We start from the raw sequence: 25601 nt of genomic DNA, 5'->3' as shown, positions 1-25601 counted from the left end.
AAATAGTGTTATTTCAGTGGGATTTATGATTCACGACGTACTCAAAAGGAGGACGTGGGCAAAGGAGCAAAAGAAAGTAGTACTAGTAAAATATTTTAGGTAACTTACCTCTAACTGCTCTGAAGACGAAGCCTTGCATAGGAACTTGAAGCGCTTCTCCGAATAATCGCCTTCGGATGAGTTACCTACGTAACAAAACATAAAATATAAATGCTACGTTTTAACATATAGACGCTCCTAAGACTAGACATTGTGCTTGCTACGAAAAAAGCTACGACTATCTTGCATCTTCTCATGAAATTTTGTGAGCATATTGAGTTGGTCTGAGAATCGGCCAACATCTATTTTTCATACCCCTTAGTGCTAAGGGTGGACAACCCTTAACATTTTTTTAAACTTTAAATTACTTAAAAAATATTTATATGGCAATACAACGTCTGCCGGGACAGCTAGTTATATACATTACTCTCTTTATTGTACCTGTCACTGGGCTGGGCGCCATATTTGAGAATCGATTGGTAGCCATCTAAAAATGTTTTATATGCTCCTTAGCCAGAACTTACCAGGTATCTGAACCCAGGGTGACCACGCTGTAGTCTTCCTGTGATGGCTGCAAGGCTGCAGTTCACAATGCTGTCTCTCCCTATTATTCCCGTCACAGGGCTGTCCGCCATGTTTGGGGGCGGGTTGGGAACAACTGCGCCTTCGTTCCCGGAATCCGACGCCGCAGTCGGTGCCAGTAATGGCTGGTTGGCACTCCGACCACGCGGACCAGTCCGTCCAACCGCCGTCTACTGGCATGCGGGCCGGATCTGAAATTAAATATACATTTTAAAATGATAATCACAAGTACATTTAAAAAATAATAAAGAATAGTAAGTATGAATACTATGAATGAATACTACAGGTACTAGACTGAACTTAGGTTTTCCCAGTTAACATACAAAATTAAGAGCTTCAAACTCAGTACTGTTTACAACGTTAATGGTATGGTGGTAGAACTTTACGCGAATTTTTACTCTCACTTGACTGGTCTTGTCTTGTATTATACAATCTTAATACTATACTAATAACTAATTTATACAAAAGGCGGCGTGATCATGATTTTTTAATTTTTTAAGTTCAATTACGAATTTGTATTTTGATTTACTTGAACCAGGCGCCCTATATGAGCATATAACGCGGTTTCTCTAAGAATGGTCACCTGAAAATACGCAGTGCGTATATTTACCTGGACAAGGCGGCAGATTAGAGCAGTACATATGATCGACGTCAGGGCCGACGCACACTCGTCCGTCGAACTTCGGCGCTGGAGAAGTACACGTCCGCCTTCTGGACTTTAGGGCGATTCCACACGTGGCCGAGCATTCCGACCAGCCGCCCCACGCCGACCAACCGCCGTGCACCGTGCAGTTCGTCACGGATATGCTCACACCTGATAACAGACAAATTTCTTAGCATTCCTACAGAACAGGTGTTGGCTTTAAGTAATTTTTTTTAATAGCAGCATTCCATTTTTAAAATTATTAAGTATTTATTTTGCCGTACACAAAGGCGTGCCAAAGAAGTACGAACAAAACAACACATCGAAGGGTTTTCGTCAAGGGTTCGAAAGGTCAAGCAAGTAACCGCGAATATCTGTGTGATTTAGTAAAATTCCATACAAATTCGCGTTTACTTACTCGACGCGTTTGATCGAGTAAAACTCGAACTAATCCCTCAGATATTAGAATATCCAGATTAAACTCTCTAAAAAGGACCTGCCGGCTTTGAAACAGTATACGAGTATTTTACACGAGATACCGTCTTACACTGTACGTGCCGTACATTATTCTGACCAATCAAAAGCCTACCTTTGCAAGGCTCCCCTCCATTAGCCGGAGCGGGGTTGTTGCATCGCCTGGTGCGACACATACACATGTCTTCAGGTTTGTCATCTCCATACACAGTGCGAGAAGTACCGTCTTGCACGCATTTCTCCCAAGAAGACCACGATGACCAACCGCCATCCACTGTTAAAGAAGAAAACAATAGATATGGTTTTGTATTATTCCCCGTTAAAATAAACTTCGTAAGATTTCGCAAACCTATTAAGAAATGAAAGAAGAACAGATTTCACTAATCTTAGTAAAGTTGGGATCAAGCAAATTTAAAATATAAAACTTTAAAGAAAAAAGTTTGATCTAATGGAATACTAACCTACGGCAGCAGCAGAAGCGCAAGCAGCCGTGGCCTGCGCGAAGCCCGGCTCGTGGCGGTGCAGCGCGGCGCGCGCGCAGCGCTCCCGCGCGTCGTCCCAGCCGCAGTGCGGGTCGGCCGCGCCCACGCAGCCGCCGCGGCTCCGGTAGCGGGCGCAGCGGGAGCTGCCGATGCGCATCACGCCTTTGTCGCCGCCGATGTATACTGACATCTGAGACAAATATCAATACATTAAATGTTTATACTTAATATTTAAAAAAAAAATCTTAGCTTATAAATAATGTTTGTAAAGGATAATCTTTGTAAACACTAAACCGATAAAAGTTATTTTCATCGTTAAAAAAGGTACATTATAAAGGCTATTAGGTACAATGTTACGGGTATCAAAGGCTTTGCAGACCATGAGAGCCAAGCAGTGCCCAGTTCAAAGACCACTCACCGTCTCTTTAACAAACTGCATCGCCAGCACATTGACTCCCAACCTCCACACTTCTACCAGACATGCTCCATCGAACCTTGGCAGTACAGCCAACTTCATGACGTCACCAGTTTGCGTCGCCACGTACAGCACGAACTGCTGAGGCACGTCTTTGCTACTAGTGACGTCAACGGTCACGTGCGTAAGGCGTTCGGAGTTTATCTTGTAGACCGGCTCCCCGGATATGGGTAAGATGGGGTTGTTCATTAGTTGGTAGTCGAGGTATTTGATGGATTGCAACGGCCTGTAATAAAAGGTAATAATTAACTCTGTATGCGTGAACGTGATTATTTTTTTGGTTTTAATAAAGTTACTTGCTACGCCTTGGTGTCAAGTTCTTTTATACATTCCTTAAGCATTTCAAGATGGTTGATACATGCTTTTGTTAACACTTTTTTGATGTCAGGGCACGAACGAAGTTGAAGGAGAACACAAATTGGAAAATTATCGTGTATTTTTAATTAGTAAAGTTAAAAAATAAATAGACTATCATCTATTCCATCACTAAGTTTAGTCTTTGGTATAATTGTATTTCTTCCTCCTAGCGTCAATAAATATGACCTGGCTTTGGCATACATTGGTTCTTTTAATAAATCAAAATTTTGCCGGCGATGAGCTAGCAACCTGTCACTATTTGAATCTCAATTCTATTATCAAACCGAAAAGCTGAATGTGGCCTATCAGTCTTTTCAAGACTGTTGGCTCTGTCTACCCCGTAAGGGATATTGACGTGCCGATATGTATGTATGTAAAATCATAAAATTACAACTTTGGAACAACTTTGAAATGCACTTCCCGATTCCGTTCAAGCTTCTCCGAGCCGCGCCAGTTTTAAGTCGCACGTGGTCCAGTTGTTTCTGACCCAGTCATGAGAGAGTAAATAATCTCTGTATGTAATCTGCTGCAAATATATATATGTATATATATATTTATATATGTATGTATGTGTAGTGTAGTTTATGGGTATATACATGTATATATTAAGTATAGGTTTATAGTATAAATGGTATAGTAAGTATGTTTATTATAAATTTTTATTATCACCCACACAAAGGTTCTCTGCTTAATCCAATGGTAGACTGTTAGATAATGCTATTAGCATTAAGTCCGCCTATTGAACTTTACAAATTGTAATTGTTACAATAAAGAATAAATAAATAAATAAATACAAATAAAATAAAAAATAAATCCGATCAAAGTACAAAATTTCTCACCTAGTATCGGGCACGCATTTAAAATGGTCTCTAGTTTCGGCGTCAGGCGATCGCGGCTCCCAACTGGACGTAGGAGAGTCTTGCACCTTAAACACGCCCTCAAAAGCTTCGTGGATGTCCGCGAGACTGTACACGCATACTGCACTGCCGGCTATGCTGTTACTGTGGTCGAAAAATGGGAATTATAACACAAGTTTTTAACACCTTGAAAAACACTGAGAATTAGGACCTTGAGAAATACTGAGAATTTTTGATTCTAAATATTTGTCGAGAGGTTTGCGCATGACAACTTCAATTTTGATCACTTTTATGCCCATGAGAAACATATTTAAGTTCAGTAACAACTAATCTTATTATGTTCGATGTTTAAAATTAAAAAATGCATTGTTACTGTCTTTTTCGCTACGATCAACCGTAGTCGAGTTTATTTTGTTTTTTTAAATTTTTGTAAATTTCACTGGCTTTTTACATTCGAATTTTCAAATTTCCTAAGGATTTTGCTGTTAAATTTTTGCATGTGAACCGGAGTTACTCTGTGCAGCATGTATTATCTATTGTTTTAATCAAGGAATATGTGAAAAAAAATCTTGACAATATAAGAACTTACACAGGCGTGGTGAAAGTAGCCACTAAAATATTCTCCTGTGATAAGAACTCCACACTCTGCACTTCGTCGTAATGAAACGGCACATCTCCGTGTACCGCGCACTTTAGTCGCGCCTTCAGGAACGTACTCCAATTGTTTTTGCGTAGAAAATGGCCGCCTGAGTCGTTCTTGCAGACTCTGGCGATGCGGGAGTAGATTATCTGTTGAAATGAAATGTGTTGTAAAGTGATAGACGAATACATACTTATTATTCTGATACACAACCTTACATTAGGTACACTCAAACAATAATTAATTGTTGACTTGTCCACTCTCAACACACCTCATGACTATGGACAAGGGTTCGCTGTGAAATTTACTATTACAACTGAGACCCTCGTATTTATTAAACCCAGAAGCAGTAATAATGAGTAGTATTGAAGATGGTCAAAGAAATTATTCATACCAACTGATGGACTGTCTGTTTTGATAAAACATATGTTCATATACCTAACTTTTGAAGTGTTCATTCAATAGATTTTCAGGCTTACCTTGCCACAGTTCATAAACTCCACAGCGATTTCTCTAAACACAAAATACACGTAGTTGTCGTCTTCGAAGCTGCCCACAAACTGCGGCTCGTTCAGGGAATTCTGGTCGTACTGCGTTGTACGCAGAGTAGTCACATTACGTGGGCCTGAACCGCGACTCCTGAAAATAAAAGTTGCTGCCGTCATCAACCTTCTGGAGTTTATCCCTGTTGTGTCTTGTATGAGCACGATCTAACAGTGGAAAACTCAGTTCCTGATAACAGTTAGCCTTAATCGGCTTGAATCATGGTTCAATATGATTATGGTCAGTCGCTTTTATAATATCCACAGAAATCACTTATAGAATTATTGTGGAGTGGTCATATTCAAAACTACTCTTTTAGAATAAGATTTGAAGAAAGCAAGAATAGGAACGGTACCTTAATTAGTTGCTGTGGAACAAGCAAGACTATTTACCGAACTAGAACTATGTACCGGTACCAAGCGCAATGTAGGGAAATCACCAAGGTGATCCGACGACCTTATTAAAGTAAGTTAGAGATTGAGTACATGCCAAGTGTTACCTATTATTTTAATTTACACTTTTACCAGGTCAAATCAGGTCTATTCTCAATACAAATATATGTACCTGCAAATAGCTGTGTCAGTGCTGCTGAAGTCAGTCGGTGTACCCGCGTAATACTCCCCCCCACTGGCCAATATGGCCGTCACGTTGGAGCGGGGGTTGTATGGACAACTCGCTACACCCGTCGACCATTGCGAAGCGTTGCTGATTGACTCGATCTATTGAGAAATGTATCGTGAATTATATCAAAATTGTAATAAAATAAAGAGGAATCATAAATAAATATTATATTTAACGACACTATATTTTATAAGGAATATTTAAATATTTAATTAGATAAAAATCCAAGACCCGATAAGAAAAGTTCGTCCCACGGGTGCAAATCCTGGATAGGGCATGACGACATCCCCTACCCAAGATTCGAACCAAGGGCCTGCTGTCTAAGAGGCAAAGGCTATTACAAAAAAATGCAAAGTCAATTAATTTTTCTTGGAACATGGCTGCAGAACTTCTACCGCCATGATATAAAATATTTTTACGTGCAAGAAAATTGTAAACTAACCCTATTTCATTGCCTCTTACTATTCCGTAATCATGTTTTATATTAGTGTTCAAATCATGTTCACACATTTACTGCCCAACAAAACGATCATGATCAATTTATTTCAATAGATTAAAACCCCAACGGTATCCGCGACAGCAAACACATTAACAGCACCCATAAATATATTAATTTCGTTAAAACTTCGTAACGGCCTAGTTAGAAACAATTGAGGCTGCTTATCTTGCAAGATTAAGGTGATAGTGTGTAATTAGCAAACAGTATGAAACAAGGTTACTCGGTCGTATTTGCCGGGTAATAAAGGCTATCCTGCTGACCGCGACCGGAGCCTTGTAATGTTTGCGGAGAAAATATTAACGGCTTGCACAAAGCTTTTCCTTGGTCTAACAAATGAGTCTAATAGCGAGCTAACTAAAAAGGTGTAATGGAATATCACGCGGGTTTACAGAATAGCTTATCATTTTAATTTGCCTTATCAAATTCTAAGAAGCCATGGTTTGTTATGTTTCGTCTTCATGTCCTATCATTTATTCTATAATATTTATCCATGTAAAATGTAAATAAAGATATAAATGATGATCCCAATGACGTGTATATTCATTTATCTCGAGGTATGCAAATTAAATTTTTATTAAACTTTTACAGGTAATGCGCTAACTGTAAATATAGAAAGCACGTCTTCATTTTTCTAATAAAAATACTCACTTCTCTCCAACTACATTCCGGACTGTAGGCGTTGGTGCCGCAAACAAACAGCCTATGTTCGTACGGCAGCAACACTTTGATGTAGTTGTGGCAGTCCTCTTCAGTCTGTCCTTTCTCCAGGCACAGCTCCACTTTGTTAGGGTCCGCCGGCCATTCAGCGCGCTCCAGGGGCCTGAGGCTGCGAAGGGACAGCCGGTAGAGGGCATCCCTGAAGAAAAACGAAAATAAAATAAGGTCTTGTGCGGACTACAAAGTAAGTCCTACAAAGTGTTCACTAATGCCTACAGCTTAGGGTTTTCAAGGCAAGAGTGAATAGGCATTATTTTAGATTGCGTGTACCTACCACCTTAAACCTTGCCTACCACTAAAGTTAAACTTACTATAACTCCCCATAAAAAAACAAGTATCTAGACACAAATAAAACTAAAAAATACCAAATCATAGCCATATAATCCGTTCTTCAACGCATTTTCGCATACCTAACTAGATCTGCTTGATTTGCACATCGGCCATTTCCATCCATTCTCCACTTGACTTGTCGAGTCAAGTCAATTGAAAACTGGGCTTTAATACGAGAAGCCGGACATTTCAGCCTCGCACGCAGCCTCAGTCAATATCTTAACGAGCACAAGTACTTCGAAGTCGTGAATATAAATTAGCTGTGATTTTAATGCAAATGTTAAATATAATTTTCCGAGAAAACTAAATAGAATGTGCACAGACGACCGATAAAACATCGTTGTAATAGATAATTCTGAATACTCTCTGAACACGACAACGAAATTATTGCAAGCCATAGGTGCATTGCGGTGTCAGATGTCTGCATGTCTCCGTATAATTTTACGAGCTACGAGTAATGTCAATGACAATCAGTGCCGTTTTTAATAGATATTATATATTTCCGCTTCCGATTTGACATACATAATGGTTATCTATTAAATATAGTCAACAAATAAAGGAGACCAAATACAAGTAAGCAAACGATTTATTGATCAAAAGAAGACCACATTAAAAATATGACAATGTAACAGTACAATACAAAAGCGGGATTATCCCTTAGTGGGATAAAGATGTAATAGAGCTGTGTACAGCCAGGAAACGAAGGGAACAATGTACGTCCAGTTGATGAGAAGACCTAAACAACGGAATGAAGGAAGAAAGACTTTTTGAGGAGCAGCAGTAGAGTGCCAGAAAAAATACACTTTTAAAATAAACTGCAATCTATTTATACGCCATTTTATCGCATTTTGCAATCGTGACCCGGATAAGACCTTTATACACTTTTAATATAACATTCTAAGATCTTTTGTGTAAAACTGCAAGGTCGAACCTTATCCAAGCAAACCCAATTATTTTTTCCTAATTGTTTTATAAATGCCGCTACTATAATTGAAACTGGTCGAAATAAAATATTAATTTCATAAAAAAAAATATAACGAACCCACGCGAGACTTTAGTCAGACAAGGTAGTAAATCTCAACAATACTATGTAATGAGATAGGTAGTGGTTGTATCAAATATCTGCATTGCTCTGGTATGATACACTGCCAATATGATACGGAAACGCGATAGGCATGATTTATATCAGCCATGTGCAATAGATACACACTAGAATCTTCAACATACATCCAGAAGTACAGCATATTGAAAAAACAGAAAGATATCATACGTATGTAACCCTTCATTGGTGACTGCTTAACAAAATCTAGTAATAACATATTGAAAACGAAGCAATGCTCCTCATAGTTTAAACAAATCAATAATTTTTAAATGAATCCATTTGAAGAAACAAATCGACTATCATCATGACATTACGATACAGTTAAAAAAAATAATTTCAACATCATAGCAAAAAAGCAAAAGATAAAAAATATTTTACTGGTTTTTTTTATTTAATAAAAAAAACGTATGATAAAACATACAATTGACACATGTCTCTAGTCATATGTATATGTATAATTTATATAATTTGTAAAAGAGCTCGTGTCACGATTTGAGTGGGCTAGACAAAATAAGAGCATTCGGTTATCTTGTCCCGAGAACAATTGTGTATACTTGTTACTGTACAAAGAGCATCGCTATGTTGTGTTGTGTATCACCTAAAAACAACTCAACAAATGATGGAGCATTCTTCAAAAATTGGAAGGTGGTGACATCATTCGTAACAATACCATAATAAAACGAGAAAAGGTCTGTATTGCTGAGAATAAAACTACTGAAATTTGATACAACAAATAAGCATTTCTTTCCGGACACACAGTAGCGAAAGCGAAGTCCCTGAAAAAATGTAGCTTTCTATAAAAAAAACAAATCTATGATTTCATCACCAAGTAAGCAATGAAAGCACTCAAGTCTAATGGTGCTCCATTAGATAAGCATTAATATGCACTAACCACTTGTACAAACTGGCAAGTGTCGCGGTATATTGACATTAGGTGGAAGGCTTTGATGGCGCCCGCTCCGTTTGCATGGGACGCTCCAATTCCATACATTATAACAGTAAAATATTCCAACTTGGTAATAACTCACGATTAAATGAATCGAAAGCTTCTGCAGCTTTCAATCAATGGCATAGTAATTACTGGTAACATGGTCGTCAATAGAAAATAAAATAATAATTCTTTTTTAACAGATCCTACTAAATTTCATCAACATCAGACCAACAGTTAAAATGATTTAAAATACATACGCAAAATATGAAGACGCAACATGAGCCACTATTCCAGAAATTAATAAAAAAAATTAAAAGAGAAGATAATTATAGGGCTACAAATTTACATTCATTATTTGTTCCTGTGTGAATAAAGACAGTGGTAAATAGAAATGCACATCCGTTACGGCACCGAGTACCGGCTGTACGGAACTTGTTCAGCCTTCAAATTGTAAGAAGCATGACCATTTTATTAAACGAGTATTTGCTCTAAAGATTATTTTATTTACTGACTAGCTCTGCCCGCGTGATAAGTACCCATGTCCTTCTCCGTACTCCACCTGTCTGAGTGCAAAATTTCATGGAGATCGATTCAGGGATTTTGACGTGAAAGACTAATAAACACACTTTCATATTTATATTTATTAGTATGGATGTTATAGTAACCGAATTTCAAACCTTTCCAATGAATATCGCATTTATAAGTAGGTATAAGTTAAATAATATTAACACTAATATTCAAATAATAATTTTACAAATTTGGTGTTCTCATTCTCGTCCTTATGCTTTTGAAAATAACGCTTTCTCTGCTGTTGACTGACATCCAAAATATAATTTCATCCCATAACCAATCAAGGCATATTTCGACATAAAAAACATGCGGAGATCTTTAATCAACCAAAAACGGTGACTAGGTCGCAGTTTTCATCACCCTTACATAACCTTAGTAATTTCGCGGAGGAACAATAACTTGACTTTGCTCCTCACAAGGAGTTCTTATGGCGTCAAGATACTATCATCGGTGAAACCCGCCGGGCGGAATTATAATAAACCGGTTACCAATATTTCCTCTTTTGACTCGGCCACAAAATAATGAGGGAACAGAGTGTGAAACGGTTCGTATATGTTTATTAAAATTATATTTGTTCCTCTTATCTATATTAAGATTAACATGCAACTTAAGTAGTAAGCAAACAAAAATTAAGAGTTTGGAGTTCGAAGATTTCATGTCTTTCCTTTTTTAATTCCATCTCTAGATGTATATAAAAAGTTCGATTTTGTCATTTTATTATTTTGCAACTCAGCCATGTAACCGTGCGAAATCTTAAAACAGTTGAAAGCTGATAATTTGACAAGTTAATTTATATACGAACGAAAGCATGAACGAAACATAACAGGATTAGAATGGCGATATCAGTTATTCAGGATATTGCAAAAGTAATTAATTTAAGCGTGCGCTATGTTATTAAATGATAATTATTGAACGATTTCAAATAGTTTTCATAACATTTAATGACTAATATTAACTTTCATAATTCGTGGTGGAGAAAATTATCAAATAATTTAGTGAAACTGGTCCGGTATTCAACACCCGAATACATGCATTGATATTAAATCAAAATTGGTTTCGGTGTATCTAAATGGTAATTAAGACATCATCATAATAGTACAAGATTAATAATATTCTGCATTATAGTAGTATTACTTCGAAAGACTTTTCATTTAATATACTGGTTATACTCATTATCATATAAAAACTGTATTATCATCTAAAAAATAATGAAACCATTTAAATTCAAATCGGAATATTTGAATAATTTCACTATCAGTCCGACTTTATAGTGTCAGAATTGCTAGAAACATTTGTGCGAGCTCAGGTCGTTAGCACAATTACATAGGTTCACCAGATAAATTAATTGTCCGTTAAATTTGCGAAATCACTTTATAATGGGTCAATTTAAGGTTTGATTAAGATATCACACAGGTTAAAATTTTGATTGCATCATGATTGTCTGATAACTTGGGAAGTTTAAATAAAAACACATAATTTAGGTTTATTACTATGCAATTAATTTCTGGCATTGCAAAATTTTGTGTAACCATAACTATCATATTTTTTTGCTTTAAATGGCAAAAGTTGGGTGAAATGTTTGATGTCAAGATTATTAACTGTTAACCAGCCAGATTATTAAGTATCACTTATACTAACTAAAGCAGACCCTTAGTTACAAAGCATAACACAACCAACAGGGTTAAATTAATAACGAGAAAGGCCTTTGTGGTTTTCAAAGAATTTTTACATGAAGCGGATGGATAAAAATATGTCGTAACATCTCAATCAAGATTGTGTTCAATCATGATTAAATTGTTCGAGGAGAATAAATGGCCATTTTATTAGTCAATTAAGGAACAAGGAATCATTTGTAACATTCCGTTACCTGTTACAGTCCCTATCTCATATCAGGATAACAGGTGAACGACTCCGGCCCGTTTCAACAACTTAGGGTTGATAAGCTTCAGTTGATAAGTCACTGATTATGTAATGTCAGTAGACATTACTGTCAAGTTAAGTATAAAATTATCAGAGAAAATTATATCAAAATTTTATAGGTTCTCTTTATTATCTAAATGAAACATATCTGTGGAATTCTACCAAAATTATTATAGCAATTAAAGAAGTTAAAAGAAACCGTTACTTTATTAATTTTTTTTCATACGCAACCTTGTTAAATGTGATACATATAATAATTTTCATATAATAAAGGCGTAATATGAATTTTATAGAAACAAAAAACAAAGGGTCTGTAATTTTGTAAAAGTGGTTCTTCTGTGCACGCTTCGTGTTGTATAGATTACCTTCTATTGACGAAAAGAACCTGTTCAATCCAATTTACCTACGTCTTTTACTTTTAATCAAAACAAATCTTAAAAATAAATAATTTTTCTTAATATACTGGACTACTCGTGTATTATTTAAAATTATAAAAAAACTACTAAAACAAGTTTAACAAAGTACCTATAAAATGTCCTTGTACAACCCTGACGTTGCGACTGTTATCTCCATTAAAATTATTATGATTACATACGACGTTTTTTTATGACTTATGATTTACTTACATATCACGTGGCCTTTGTAAACATTAACGTAATAAAACAAGCAGATGTTGACGGAAGACTGGCTACTTTGTATTTTAATTTCAATCAAGGAAGCAAAGCTGATTTTTTATAGACATAAACCAACTTTATCGTAAGTAATAAACCCCATTTCGCTTATGGAATTAAGTTAACAAATTGCAAAAGAAATATACGAATGATTTTAAAATGGAAATATAATAATTATTGATCGAAATAATGATCATGATTGTGCAATAAACTGATTATTATGACTTTAACCTGATTCAAAAGCGCCTTCCACACTTCTGTAAAAGTAAATACAATACGCGTCGAGGCGGTAGTAATGAGCATTCGAGTGCTCTCGTACATCATCTACAAGTATTTAATAACAACTTCATCATTACTCAACACAGGTACAGTCAAGAGCATATTATTATGTAGCATGGCGCCGCAGATAAAGATAGATGTCACTTATTTGTATGTACTAGTTGGATGTGCCGACTGTACACAAAACAGCATATTTTAAACCTGTTCGGTTTGCTTTCATTTTATCAGTCCCATAAAATGCATAGCCAAAAACCATAGACGGTGGATTTCAGTCAGTAAGTATATAAATTTTTGATACATTTTCCGGTGCTTAACTTCTGTGGATCCAAAACCTCAATTAGCGGGTGTAATTTTTTTTCTGGTATTATCAAATATAAGCTAAATTCTTCCCCCCCAAATGTGAAAAGTAAACAGAACCTTAAACAAGGGAAGTAGTTCTGCCATACCTATATTACAAAACACCGAGCTGGAGATATAAATAGCTACACCACAAAAGAAAATTAGTACAGAAGTGTCACATGCAATATGTTACATTCTCGAGGCACTTATAAGAATTTCGAGAATTTAATATTCAAAAAATATACTAAGCTCATGCTTATGTCAAACGTAACATCTGTAAAATTTACAGATGTTCTTAAACAAATATGATTTCGTATTCTGTTCAAGAACAGTATAATCAGGTTATTGATACCCCAGAATACAGAGTACTACTTTCCATGCCTGCCGCGTATACGATGTACATCCACGATGTAATTATTTTGTGTGAAGGCACTCACCTCGCGCCCACAATGACTTGGTCCCGCGCAACGTCGAAAGACAGTTGCGAGAATGATATGCTGGTGTTATCCTCGAAAACGTCGGTGTTTGTCTCCAACAGATCTGTAAAAACGAGAAATATTATTGTAATTACATGTAGACGAGTGAAATTATTACATTGGATACATATTATTATGGCTATATGATTAGTGGAAGTATCTTTGCTTTTTTTTGTGTCCATTTCTGAGCAAGTGTCTGCCTTTGCTCTTTCCATTTATTATTAAAAGCATAATTTGACATTGACTGGGGAAAATTCGATGAAATTACCACCATCTCCTCTGAGGTCTTGCTCTAGGTCTACACCCTTCTGGAACCCATTGAGTTGTCAGTTATTTATATTTTGATTTTCGGTAGTAGCTAAAAGATTTCTGCATCATCTGGGTGTGTTCACGAATACATTCTGAGCTCTGTTGTTTCATAGCTCAAACTCTACTTATTGTAGTAAACTATTATTTATAGGGAAATAACACTTAGTTATCACGTACTTATTAGGAAGTAACCAATTCTCATAGAAACAAAGGCTTGTATACATTCTGAATGCCGCTTGTTATTATGCATTTCTACAGATGCTTTGTTTATGACAACTGGCGCCACAAAAAGGTTTAATTCGATGATTAGTTTTTCAATTAATTGCAGATTTAAGTGAGCTAGTATTGTCTTTGCAAGAACAAGTTTTTTGTAAAACATAAAAAAGGAAAGCGAAAATTGCTTTAACTATAAACACTTAGGGTAACCCAAACAAATCGATTTTACTGAGGATTCTTCCATAAGTGTTTACAATCTCTTAACTTTCTACGTCTCATTATCATATCTCCGTAATTACTTTTTTTTAATTCCTCAGCACGCCAAGCAGCGTTAAGTAAATATTTCTTTTAGTATTACCGATTTTATAAAGAAAGTTTTTCCATGAGATAAAGCGAATACAAAGTAATTTCATTTAGACCACAATTTAAAAACTGAGTATGATAATTGACATAGTAACAAAAACTTCAAATTATAATAATGGAAGTATGCAACTGAAAAGCATCTCTCGTAATGTAAAATTAATAAGAAAAGTAATAAGTTCTCCTTTATTGCACACGCGCTCAAAATTTGCATTTCACTGTCATTTCTTGAAAACCCGATGTCACTTATACGAATATGTTTTTAAAGCTCAGACGGACGCCCTGAGCAAACTTTTTGTTAGCTGGGCAAACATTACAATATTGTTCAACGGCCATTTTGCGGTAAATATTTAATGTCTTTATGATTGTTAATTAATTCTCAACTACGTTCATAAACGTATGTGGTAATTGCTGAACGTAAAACCTTAAACTGATTGGAGTATAAATAAGTAAAACAAATTACAAAGTTAAAATACTGCTTGGTAAGTACTAATTTCGTTAATATTAGTGAAACTGTATAATAAGGTGGAATATCTTATCCTAAGCATGAGTGTACTTGCAAAAGTAACGCATATCTGTCTTTTCGATAAAACTATAGGCGTAACACATTGATTTATCATCACATTGATAAATGTTATCTTACCATTGCAAGAGCCCGAGTCGAGAGATACTTATTTATTTAGTCAACCAGAGTCAAATGATTTCACTGCTACTTTCAAAGGAAGGAACTTGTTTATAGATAAGATTAACGAGACATTCTGGGTTCAAAACGATTGTTTGGATGCTAACCCCATAAAATAGTTTAAACAAAAGGCGTAGTACATCGATGATTTTAAAAAAAAAAGGTGACATCACAAACTAAGTATTTCTGATGCCTTTCTTTAAACCTTGATTCTCATTTAAAAATTGTCTTATAATTGTAATCCTTTTCATACATATCTTTGTTTTTCCTAAGAGAACGGTGGTGTTTAGCAACATTACTTCGAGATAAGTTTGTATGAAAGGATTATGACATAACGTTGCAGTTAAGCTTTACATTACAACTAAGAACGTTTTAAGCATCGATTATAAGCCAATATAATAAATATCCCTCTGAAAAAAATATAGGTATATTCCGATCTGTTAAATTTTTGTTATTACCAGATTTTTTCTTAAATATCATGTACCTTTGAACATGAAAGAACACCAAAGCTTGTTTATTTGTAATGTAAATTATTCGACAAATTACGTTGGTGGAATAGTTCGGGCTGAAAATGTGATTACAACATTTACAACATTGCTCCCTATCAGCACAAATTCCTTCTATGCAACTTAGTTAAAACTATTTAAGTAATATCGTCACTTCCTCGATTTGTACTCAATAGGCAAAAACATTGTGTTTACATTTTTGTTATTATCTACCTATTATATTCTAACACAAAGCATATTTTAAAAGATCGTAGGTTGAGCAGAATGTTTCAATGAAGTTCTACTCAGCTAAAGAATCCCATGTACGCTAAGTTCACACAAATGTACCTTTATATTTTTTTTTTCAAATGAAACATTATATGTATTTAGATAAAATTTCAGCAAAGTAAGTAAATTAATTGATTGCAATTATAAGTAGCTTCAAGAATAGTAGATACCTATGTGATCCACTGTTTTATACAATCGTGCAATACCCACGGTTACCCTTGATCAGTTGATACATTTAATTAATATGAGAAATAAATGATTTCTACAAATATGGTAACGAGGTCGTATTATGTCCGACTCAATGTTTTGGAAAAGCATTGAGCGTCGGTAGTCGTGACCATGCCATGACTGTTTATGGTGTAAGACTAAAGAACGAATGTAAAAATAAAATTAACATTATTCATGATTGTCTTACGTTTCGGGGAAAATTGTAAAACAAGATAAAATGTCTGTTTGGCGCAGTTGTCGGATTCTCGTCTCTGCACCGAAAGTCCCGGGTTAGATCCCCGGTCAGATCATGATGGAAATAGACCTTTTCCTGATTGGCCTGGTCATGGATCTTTATCTATTAACGTTTTTATTATATAAGAAATATCGTTGAGTTTGTTTTCAAATTTTAATAAAATTGCATTTGTAATATGAAAAATCCTATGTTCTAAGATCAAGTTTCATCGTATACACTAATCGACTAGCTTGTTTGAAGAGAAAGCAGTATGAATAGATCGTAATAAGTGGAAAGATGTCAGATTTTTATATTGATCTAAGTTTCATCTTATTATGATTAGAAGTTTTTAATAAACATACTCTCAAACTTTTCCACTTATACCTAATATACCGGTCATAGCGCCATTTTCTACTGCAGATTTACCTTGTCTGTGTATTATCCTGAAGTCATCTTCCGGTAATTCTCCTTTGCTGAGAGCACTGAGCAAAACCAGGGCAGCGACTCTGTATATGTGCCACAGCATGTTTACAACTGCAACAAATACATAATAACAGATGAAAAACATGAAGTTAGACATTCAAATAAAAGAACCTAAGTACCTCTTTTTGACAAAGGAATAAGGAAATACTACACATTTCAGAAGCTAAATAACTTCTTAGGGAAGCTCTCATATCTCTGGTCAAGCGGGTCAAACTTGTTTTACATGATTTTTGTTTTCCATACTTTGGTCACCATGGGTCACCATTATTGTTAGCGGTCAAGTTAACTTGGACGAAAACGTTAACCAAAATGCTATCGTGCAATTCATACCAAGTCAACCTTTGCTAGGTAGCTTTAAATATACAGCTTTTAATAATCATAGTTTATGAGACATTCAAGCTTTAATGCACCGGATCCAATTTGCGTAAGGGAAAAATTATGATAAGTAAATACGACTAAACTGTCATTTCCCGCCATAAATCAAACGCAATCTTAATTATTTTTATCTATTTGAATCACCTAATTGCATTTTGCTATTCAGCTTCCGACAATATAAAAATTTCAATCTTAAATCTCAAATATTTGCTACTTCAGCAAAAACTAGCCTTCAATTCCACAGCTTCACTGTAACAAATTCTTCCAATAATATCAATCAAAAATACAATAACAATAAAATAAAATAAGATATAACCTAAAGGTTAACCTAACGCAGGATCATGGTTCCCCAAGAGCCTATGTATAATTAACAGTTAATTATAATTACGATTTTTCCCACAGGCATTGCATATTGATGGCAAACTTAATATTCACGTACGCAACCACATCGCTACTTATAACCGCGGTTGCGGCGAGAAATACGAGGGAATTTCACACTAGAAGCTATGTTTACACCTACTTTACCGGTTGAAATAACCTATTGAATTTCATAATGACATTTTACTTAACATTTATTATCGGTTCGTATTTAGTAAGTATGTAGTGCCGACAGATTTTCTTATTTCTAGCGTTTGTCCCTGTTGCAACGTTTTCGAAGAGGCCCACGGGCCGCCTTTGCTAACGATCGAGGAGACAGTAAGCAAAAAGAAGGTAAAGAAGCTTTAATCATGGTTCTAACCCTAGGTATAAGTGCTTTTCCACTTATTCGCCTCTTATAACATCCACGAGATAAGAGATTATATTATTAAAACGTGCCGGGAACTTCGGCGTATTAAGAGACCGGGTGGGTTACAGCGGAGTTTCTCAGTACTTGGAGAGTCAGATTGTTTCATATTACTAACCACCACAGGTCCTAAAAATTGCATGCGCATGTCTATGTAGGTTCAGAATTTTTGGGGTCATGGGGTCGGGATCCTCACGGAAAATAACTTCATGTCATACATCGAATTATTATTTCATTGAAGCTTCTCGTATTAGGTCTGGAATTTTAGCGGTAAAACAAAACGGAATGAGCATTGATGAGACCTATTCCTACATTCCGTAAATAGGCACGACGACCATTTAAAGGCCATCGCCGGGGTTTCTCGTCACATTAAAGACCCCAGTATTGACTTGCGGCATGTCACCTGCCGTTATCTCAGAACAGTTAAAAGAGAGTAATTATAGACGTTACTTAACTACAAATATTTCGGAAATTTTATAGTTATGGCAAGTAATAAAATTGCATTATTCAATTCTTATTCCATTTCAATTGCAATAAAGCAAGCATTCTATATGAGCGCATAGCTTCTAACCCTGCAAGTTAGTTATTGATTCATACATCAATAACATTCGGGGCGATTTAATCATGCAAGAACTTCAACACACACCAGCTATTAAGACACTGATTATTCAGTCTTATTGCCTTAAAAATAATCCTGTCTAATTCTTTTTTCTATGCTCATTGTTTGATGCCTTCCCAGTATTTTAAATTTAAGCTGCTGCATATAATGGACTACTATAAGTACAATTTTCAATATCTACATTCACCAAAATGCCCTTGGCCATGAACAACTGGGAACAAGTCATACAACCATGGTCGAAGTTAACTTCCTTCGTTAATAATGTACGATAAAGTATCAATTAAGTAATGAAATTATAATAAACATTTCATCTTGTCGTCGGGACCACACGCAGTTATGATGTCTAGATGAACTCTGTAGGTTCATTATAAATTTAAGTCTGTTAGTTACTGGTTTGTCTTTAATCATAATAAATAAATAATATCAACAAATTGTTTCAACTCTTGCTAACTTTCTTTTTCAACAATTTTAATGTAGTTTTATGCTGAACATTATATTAGTGTAGCATAAATTATCCAGGTTATCTATTAACTATGCGCAATGTAATGTACACTCAACCGCATACAAAGTTACTCAGTATGGATCTCTATGGCCCGGTCATAGAAGCGAATTTTTAGAAAATTTGGTTAGGTTATTATTTGATATAATACAAAAACTTATAACATCCATAGCGCGAAGTTCTATCTAAATAAAAAATGAGTCAATGTTTAGTAAAGGGTTAACTTTCCGATTAAGTTCAATATAATATTTATTACGATTATTATACTACATCTAGGTGGAAACTTCATATAAGATAGACTGAGCTAACTCTCGATTTAAACACATGCACCTCACATAAGAACCTCCTGAATGTTGAATTATCGTTCGAAAATAACTCAAGTAGGCTCAACTAGCCCGCCCTACATTTCAAGTGAGTTAATTTCGAACAAACAAACATACCCGTCTTAATTTTTTATCGAACACAAATCAAGCATGTACCTAGGCGTGGCGTACACTATATCACACCTATATTTACAAAAATATTAATCGTTCGTACAAATAAAGATAAAAAATCATTGCAATCGTACCATATACCTACCAAGGTTCTGATAATTATGTTGTTAAGTTCCCTTTAAATTAAACTTAAAAACCGTTTAAGTAAATTGGTTACTTTGCACCTCTTTTAAATTGCTTCAAAAAATTTTAAAACTATCAGTTACTGGCGTGGTTAATAGGGTTACAGGCTCTTTTTAGGCTTTATATAGTCGAGCTCTCAGAATGACTAGTTTATCTTTAATCTTATCTAGATGTATGTTATCCATTATATATAAACGAACAATATAGGGGGTTTATCAACCTCTGCCTCCAATTGAGTATTCAAATTAAATCAGTCCTATTAAGACGAATTGTTCATAGCGTAAAACGTGTAGACAACATTTTTTTTAAGCACAAAATTCTCCATCTAAAATGTCTTAATAAAATGAGCAATTCTAATTTTACCGACAGCGAGGAAAGAATTAGGGTTCTAAAGTTTAAATATATATTGACAAACAGTATAATTTGTCCATATATTGTTTGAAATGGGTATATTTGCAATTTTTAAACAAGACAACATAAACTAAATTTTCGTTTATGAAATGTGTTTCCATTGAGATTTCTAATTTAACGCGGCGTCACTTTAACTACTTACTACACCTACTCGTATATTTCAAGCAAACGTTATTGTAAACCTTTAAGTACTTGTACCTGATAACTTCCAGATATCGACACGTACATAGTAAATAATTTTAAGTCGTTTACGACTGATAGGTGACTTGAATCGATTGACCTGGTTTGATAACATATGTTTACTCACATGGTAGTGAAACTCTTTAGATAACAGACGCTTTAGTAATTATCTACCGTCGGGTAAAAAATTACTTGTCGTTGGAGAGCTATTAGGCAAATTCACGTGTGATAGCTTATAGCTAAGATGCTACCGACCAAGTTATAATTCGTTAATGTACATATATCTAAATAAATTTTAACTTACTATTTTATTCCAATGTTTTAGCTATATTACTGCAAAGTTTAATGAAAATCCGTTCTACAGTTTTTGTGTGAAAGACTAACAAACACACACACCCATCTTGACAAACATTCGCATTAATAATATAAGTAGGATAGGAATAAAATACCTAGTACAGTCAACGAGATAAATTTTACATTTACAATTTTACGTACCTTTATCTAGATAACAAGGCAGACAACATTTCCTTAATTGAAGACTAATTTAGTATAAAATATTTAATAGGTACAAAAATACTTCAATGATTTAAACGGACAAATAAATAAAATACAATTTAATTTATATCACAAGCTACGCGAGGGTTTGCGAAACAAGTAAATTTATCTAAGGTCGGCAAGTAAATTAAGCGAAAATATCGCATGTAAACAACTTTTTTTTTTTTTTTTTTTTTTTTTTTTTTTTTTTTTTTTTTTTTTTTTTTTTTTTACGGGACAAATTACACAGATTGAGTTAGCCTCGAAGTAAGTTTGACACTTGTGTTACGAGATACTAACTCAACGATACTATATTTTATAATAAATACTTATATAGATAAACATCCAAGACCCAGGCCAATCAGAAAAAGTTCTTTTCTCATCATGCCCTGGCCGGGATTCGAACCCGGGACCCCCGGTGTCACAGGCAAGCGTACTACCGCTGCGCCACAGAGGCCGTCAATTTTATCGCGATTGTACCGATAAGTCCGACTTAGTGTTACCGTTTAGGGCTACGTGCCTGAACGCATGTAGGCTTTCAGTATGCTTGTACACACTGAGGCATAACTATTTATTATTATGTAAACAAATGGAAACAAAGGCCGTCTGAGTGCAGCGGGCACAACAAGCTCCTGTTTCTCAGAATATCAAGCAATGAACCCACTGTGTCGGAGTGGGACTGGTTCGCATCACGCAACCCGAGCGATATGAGACCCATACATCACACGCACACAATGCAAGGTCAATAAATACTCAAAACCCACAAACCCTTTACTGTAGAACGATGAGTTTAGTATAAGATTTTACAAGATCGCAATGCTGAGAAAACGACGTAAACTAAAGTTTCTTAAGACTAAAAGAAAGGTTCTGACCAACAATTTATATTTAACCAGCCTCAAGCTCTTAACATTGTATTATCACCCAACTTACAACGCCCCAGAATATAATTTATGTACAAGCGATCGTAACAAACAGACAGCGGGACAGGTGAAGTTACAACAATTTCTGTGTTAGGTATATGTCAAAAAGTTAGAAGAAAAGTGAGGTATAGACGTAGGTTCGAATCGTCAAGACTAAAATTTTGCACACTATCCAAGCATTAATTTATTACTGTGTTACACATTTTTACTGCATCTTCATTTTATCATTACAGTAATTCTTTTTCTACCGAATGCATATGCATATCGCCGTTTTTATCGCGCGACAAAAAAGTCATCGTGCGAGCCATGTTACCCCGCTGGGGATTTTTTCACGAACTTGAATAGCAATATGGTCGCCTTTTGTCTAGAGCTTTAAGGTCCATTGGAGTAGTATAACAAGAGATAACAAAAGACTTTTTGTCCTTAAACATTAGGAGGAAGGCTTTGATAATGAGCTTTATGGTGTTAGAGCTTTGAATCAATACCAAATCAAGGGCACTAATGTAGAGTACCTAGTTCTTACGACACAAACCCCAGACGGCCACTGGGACAACAACTTAAAGCCCCTAGGTATTCAAGTATCAGTTGATCTTACACCCACTCAATAAATGCATTCCTACATTAATGAATATAATTTGCATGTAAACAATTTTATATAGTAGTTAACTAGGCTTATGCAAAACCATTTCTGTAGTAGCTATATGTATTTGTTTCAATAGTTGCGTAAAATAAAAAATTCTTGTTCTCGTGATTGGCAGAAAAAATGCTAAAATTATTAATTCTATTTTAATTTACTATTAGCATTAGTAGTGTCTGCCCTTTGCAACCTTGGTTACTACTAGAACTAATGTTACATACTACCTCTAAATAATACTGTTTAAAAACTAAGGCTACTGTCTAGGAGCCAATACCAACAACATTACAATATTTGAAACATGATAATAAAGAATATTTTTCTTGTATCTTTGTTTATAATAAATAAGCTTTTTGATGAAATTAGACACAGAAAAACTGTCACATACATTTATTTCTGGAAATTCCTTAAAGAATGAAGCTCTGAGCAGTCTAATAGATAAATAAATAGTGTTCGACTCTTATTTATTGTATCTACCTACAACATGTTTCAACACATATATATATACTGTATATCCCTCGCAAGGTAGATAGAGCCAAGTCTTGAAAAGAAGGCCACATTTAGCTGTATGGCTTAATGATGGAATTTATATTCAAACAATAATTAACCTACTGTGTAAGTTCATCAACCTTTCCCTTATTCGCCTAATACAACATCCATGGAAAAGCTATGGAGTAGCCCTATTCTAAAGTGCAGGGAACCACACATCGCAGTGCCGGCATCCACACAGCATGCATTAAAGATATGATTATGCTTATTAATGAATGTCATCCGACAAAGCACACGAGACAAAAGAAAGTGCTTCATAGCCACCATTGGCAACAATCACAGCAATATCAATGATTAGTTTGGCCTCGTCTAAATTGCATTGCAACACTGCCAGATTGCTTCGGCATTGTAGTCAATGCTCAGCAATTTACATTAATTCCAGACATTTGAATTTTTAAGGCAACATAAACTGTAATTCCGTGTGATGATGAAGTAATTACATGCAGATTTTGAAGATGAGTGTTGTTAATTATTTTAAAATATATAATGATTTATCTTCCTTGTGAGACTCACCTAGTATAAATCTTAATGGATTCTCAGCCACTGACTTAAAAGCTATGTAGTTTGTATTACTTTACACATTCTCTACCCTACTATATGAGGAGTTTTAATGCAAAACTTCTTAGTAAGTGCTTTTTGGTTAAAAACTAGGTCGGTAGTAGTCATAGACGTTAAGTTTCTTGGCTCCTGCCAACAAAGTTTCCATAGTTTTGTTTTTTTTATTTCTATGACCAAAGTCATGTTTCTGCAAAGGTACCTTCATAATAATTAAAATTATTTAAATTATGAAAATAACAGAGAAGATCTATGCACCTGTGCATTTGAATACTGATTGCATTACCATATCATATGAATGTCTCAAAAAAGATGTATTTCAAAGACTAAAGAAAGGTCCTAAAGATACATAATAAAAAAAAATCTGTAAGATTTTTAAAACCTTAAACTTAACTAGGTAAGTAGGTACCTAGGTTTCTTATTAACAAACTACATACTTCCACAAGTTTTGTAGCACTGAGAAACTTCTAATTAAGGTGTTTTATCTGTAATAATCATATTTCGTAACAATGTGGGCACTATTAAATAAGTGAAGGCTATGTATTTGTTAATATCGGCGCCCACTGCTTGCTTGGCGCGCTAAGAACTAAAATAATTTGGGATTTGTATTTTTAATTTCTGTTAAAGTTTCTCAGCACAGAACGGAGATTATCACTCATAATTATCGGCAAATTAATACAAAAAAGGCACGAGCCAATATTCTACAGACGCCTCAAAAAGCAGTAAGTTACGAAACAAAACTTGAAACTTTTTACTTACCATAAATGTTATGTGGGTGAAGTCGCAACAAAATTCAAGTTCTGAGATCGCACGAAGCCCATTATCCTTCTAGACATCCAGTTTAGGGCTTTGTTTTATTCATCACATAACTTTTTGTATACAAAACCACTAGCAAACTCGTCTGATCACTGTTTATTATGATTTGTTGACACTAACCGAGGTTATTGTCATTCGGTGCAGCATCTGGACTTTAGATGACAGAGATTTCACTTCACACTTTGCAACAAATATACCTACAGTGTCTGATAAAATGTTCAGTTTCAAGTTGTAGCTAAGCGGTGGGCAACTGGGTAGAAAATCAAGTGGTATAAGGTTAGAGCTTGGCGTAACACAAGACGAAAAAAATAAAAAGTTTAGCCGAACACGTTCAACTACTACGATTAACGCATCAGTGTGCGTGAATGAAAGAAAATGAAGCGGCAGCTGCGGGCGGCAGGGCGAAGTGACAGCAATTTTAATGTTGCCAGTAATACTTTTCATTTCTACCTACTTACTTTTTTCTTGTTTATCAAGTAAGAGAAACAAATACACTCAGAGTACATATTTATTAATTTTTTCCAAAATTGAATGAAGAACAACATTAAGTTTCCACCAAGAAAAGATTCCATGGAACCAAGTCACTCATATGAAAAATCAAACGGTCACATACTTACTTATAAACACCAAAAAGTTGTTTTGAAGAACCTTACTTATATGCAGATTTGTATGTAATGTTTTTTCATTGGGAAACGGAATTTAATTCACATGAATCACAGACATGAAAAGTTTATGAGTTTTATTTATTTTTACATAAGTAAACTTATTAAGGTATAAAATTAGCAGTCAGGTAACAATTATACGGTTTGTCAAATACCTACCTACCTAGAGCATTACTATTTCCACATGACAAATAAAACCGTTTCCAGATGTCTTGTCTCTACTTTAAATATTCATTCATAACATACAATTTGACATTATAAGTTCGGAGTTAAATATTTCTTTCTCGTAGCCTTATTCATATTGTTAAAATGTAAAGACGGGGCCTAGTACAGGCACATGTAGATTTTTGTCTTAAAATGGGTAATTATAATTACAGGCAACACAGTACTTCATTTTGTATGTACACAAACAAATCACGCAAACATCGATATGGGCGATCCTATTGGCCCAAAAGTCGTCGAAAACCGCTTCCACCCGCGCACCAACGTCCTTGCGGCCACGGGCCACCGACCGCAAGACGACGAAGTTATGGTTACCTGCTTGACTATTGTAAAAAAAAAAACAACAAAGCCGCAGGTCACAGGGAGCTGTTTTGTACCTAATTATGTAATTTTATTTGTTCACACATTGGAA

The 25601-nt window shown here is 35.1% G+C and overlaps 1 protein-coding gene across 1 annotated transcript in view; it reads right to left on the bottom strand.

The window, feature by feature from the left end:
* LOC106131644 (semaphorin-5A) overlaps positions 1-24675 on the bottom strand; it is a 41255-nt gene extending 16580 nt beyond the window's left edge. The window contains exons 1-14 of the mRNA XM_013330805.2: positions 24249-24675; positions 16756-16863; positions 13509-13611; positions 6861-7068; positions 5657-5811; positions 5029-5188; positions 4499-4698; positions 3892-4053; positions 2639-2921; positions 2200-2410; positions 1854-2012; positions 1232-1435; positions 564-812; positions 109-185 (exon numbers count right to left, since the gene is read on the bottom strand). Of these exons, the coding sequence (XP_013186259.2) occupies positions 109-185; positions 564-812; positions 1232-1435; positions 1854-2012; positions 2200-2410; positions 2639-2921; positions 3892-4053; positions 4499-4698; positions 5029-5188; positions 5657-5811; positions 6861-7068; positions 13509-13611; positions 16756-16855 (2271 nt within the window). The 5' untranslated portion in view covers positions 16856-16863; positions 24249-24675. The remainder of the gene's footprint in view (positions 1-108; positions 186-563; positions 813-1231; positions 1436-1853; positions 2013-2199; positions 2411-2638; positions 2922-3891; positions 4054-4498; positions 4699-5028; positions 5189-5656; positions 5812-6860; positions 7069-13508; positions 13612-16755; positions 16864-24248) is intronic.
* Between the last annotated feature and the right edge of the window lie 926 nt (positions 24676-25601).

The sequence above is a fragment of the Amyelois transitella genome, chromosome 20 (assembly GCF_032362555.1).
Source record: "Amyelois transitella isolate CPQ chromosome 20, ilAmyTran1.1, whole genome shotgun sequence".
In the NCBI taxonomy this organism is placed as follows: Eukaryota; Metazoa; Arthropoda; class Insecta; order Lepidoptera; family Pyralidae; genus Amyelois; species Amyelois transitella.
This window is presented reverse-complemented; position numbering and strand designations above follow the sequence as displayed.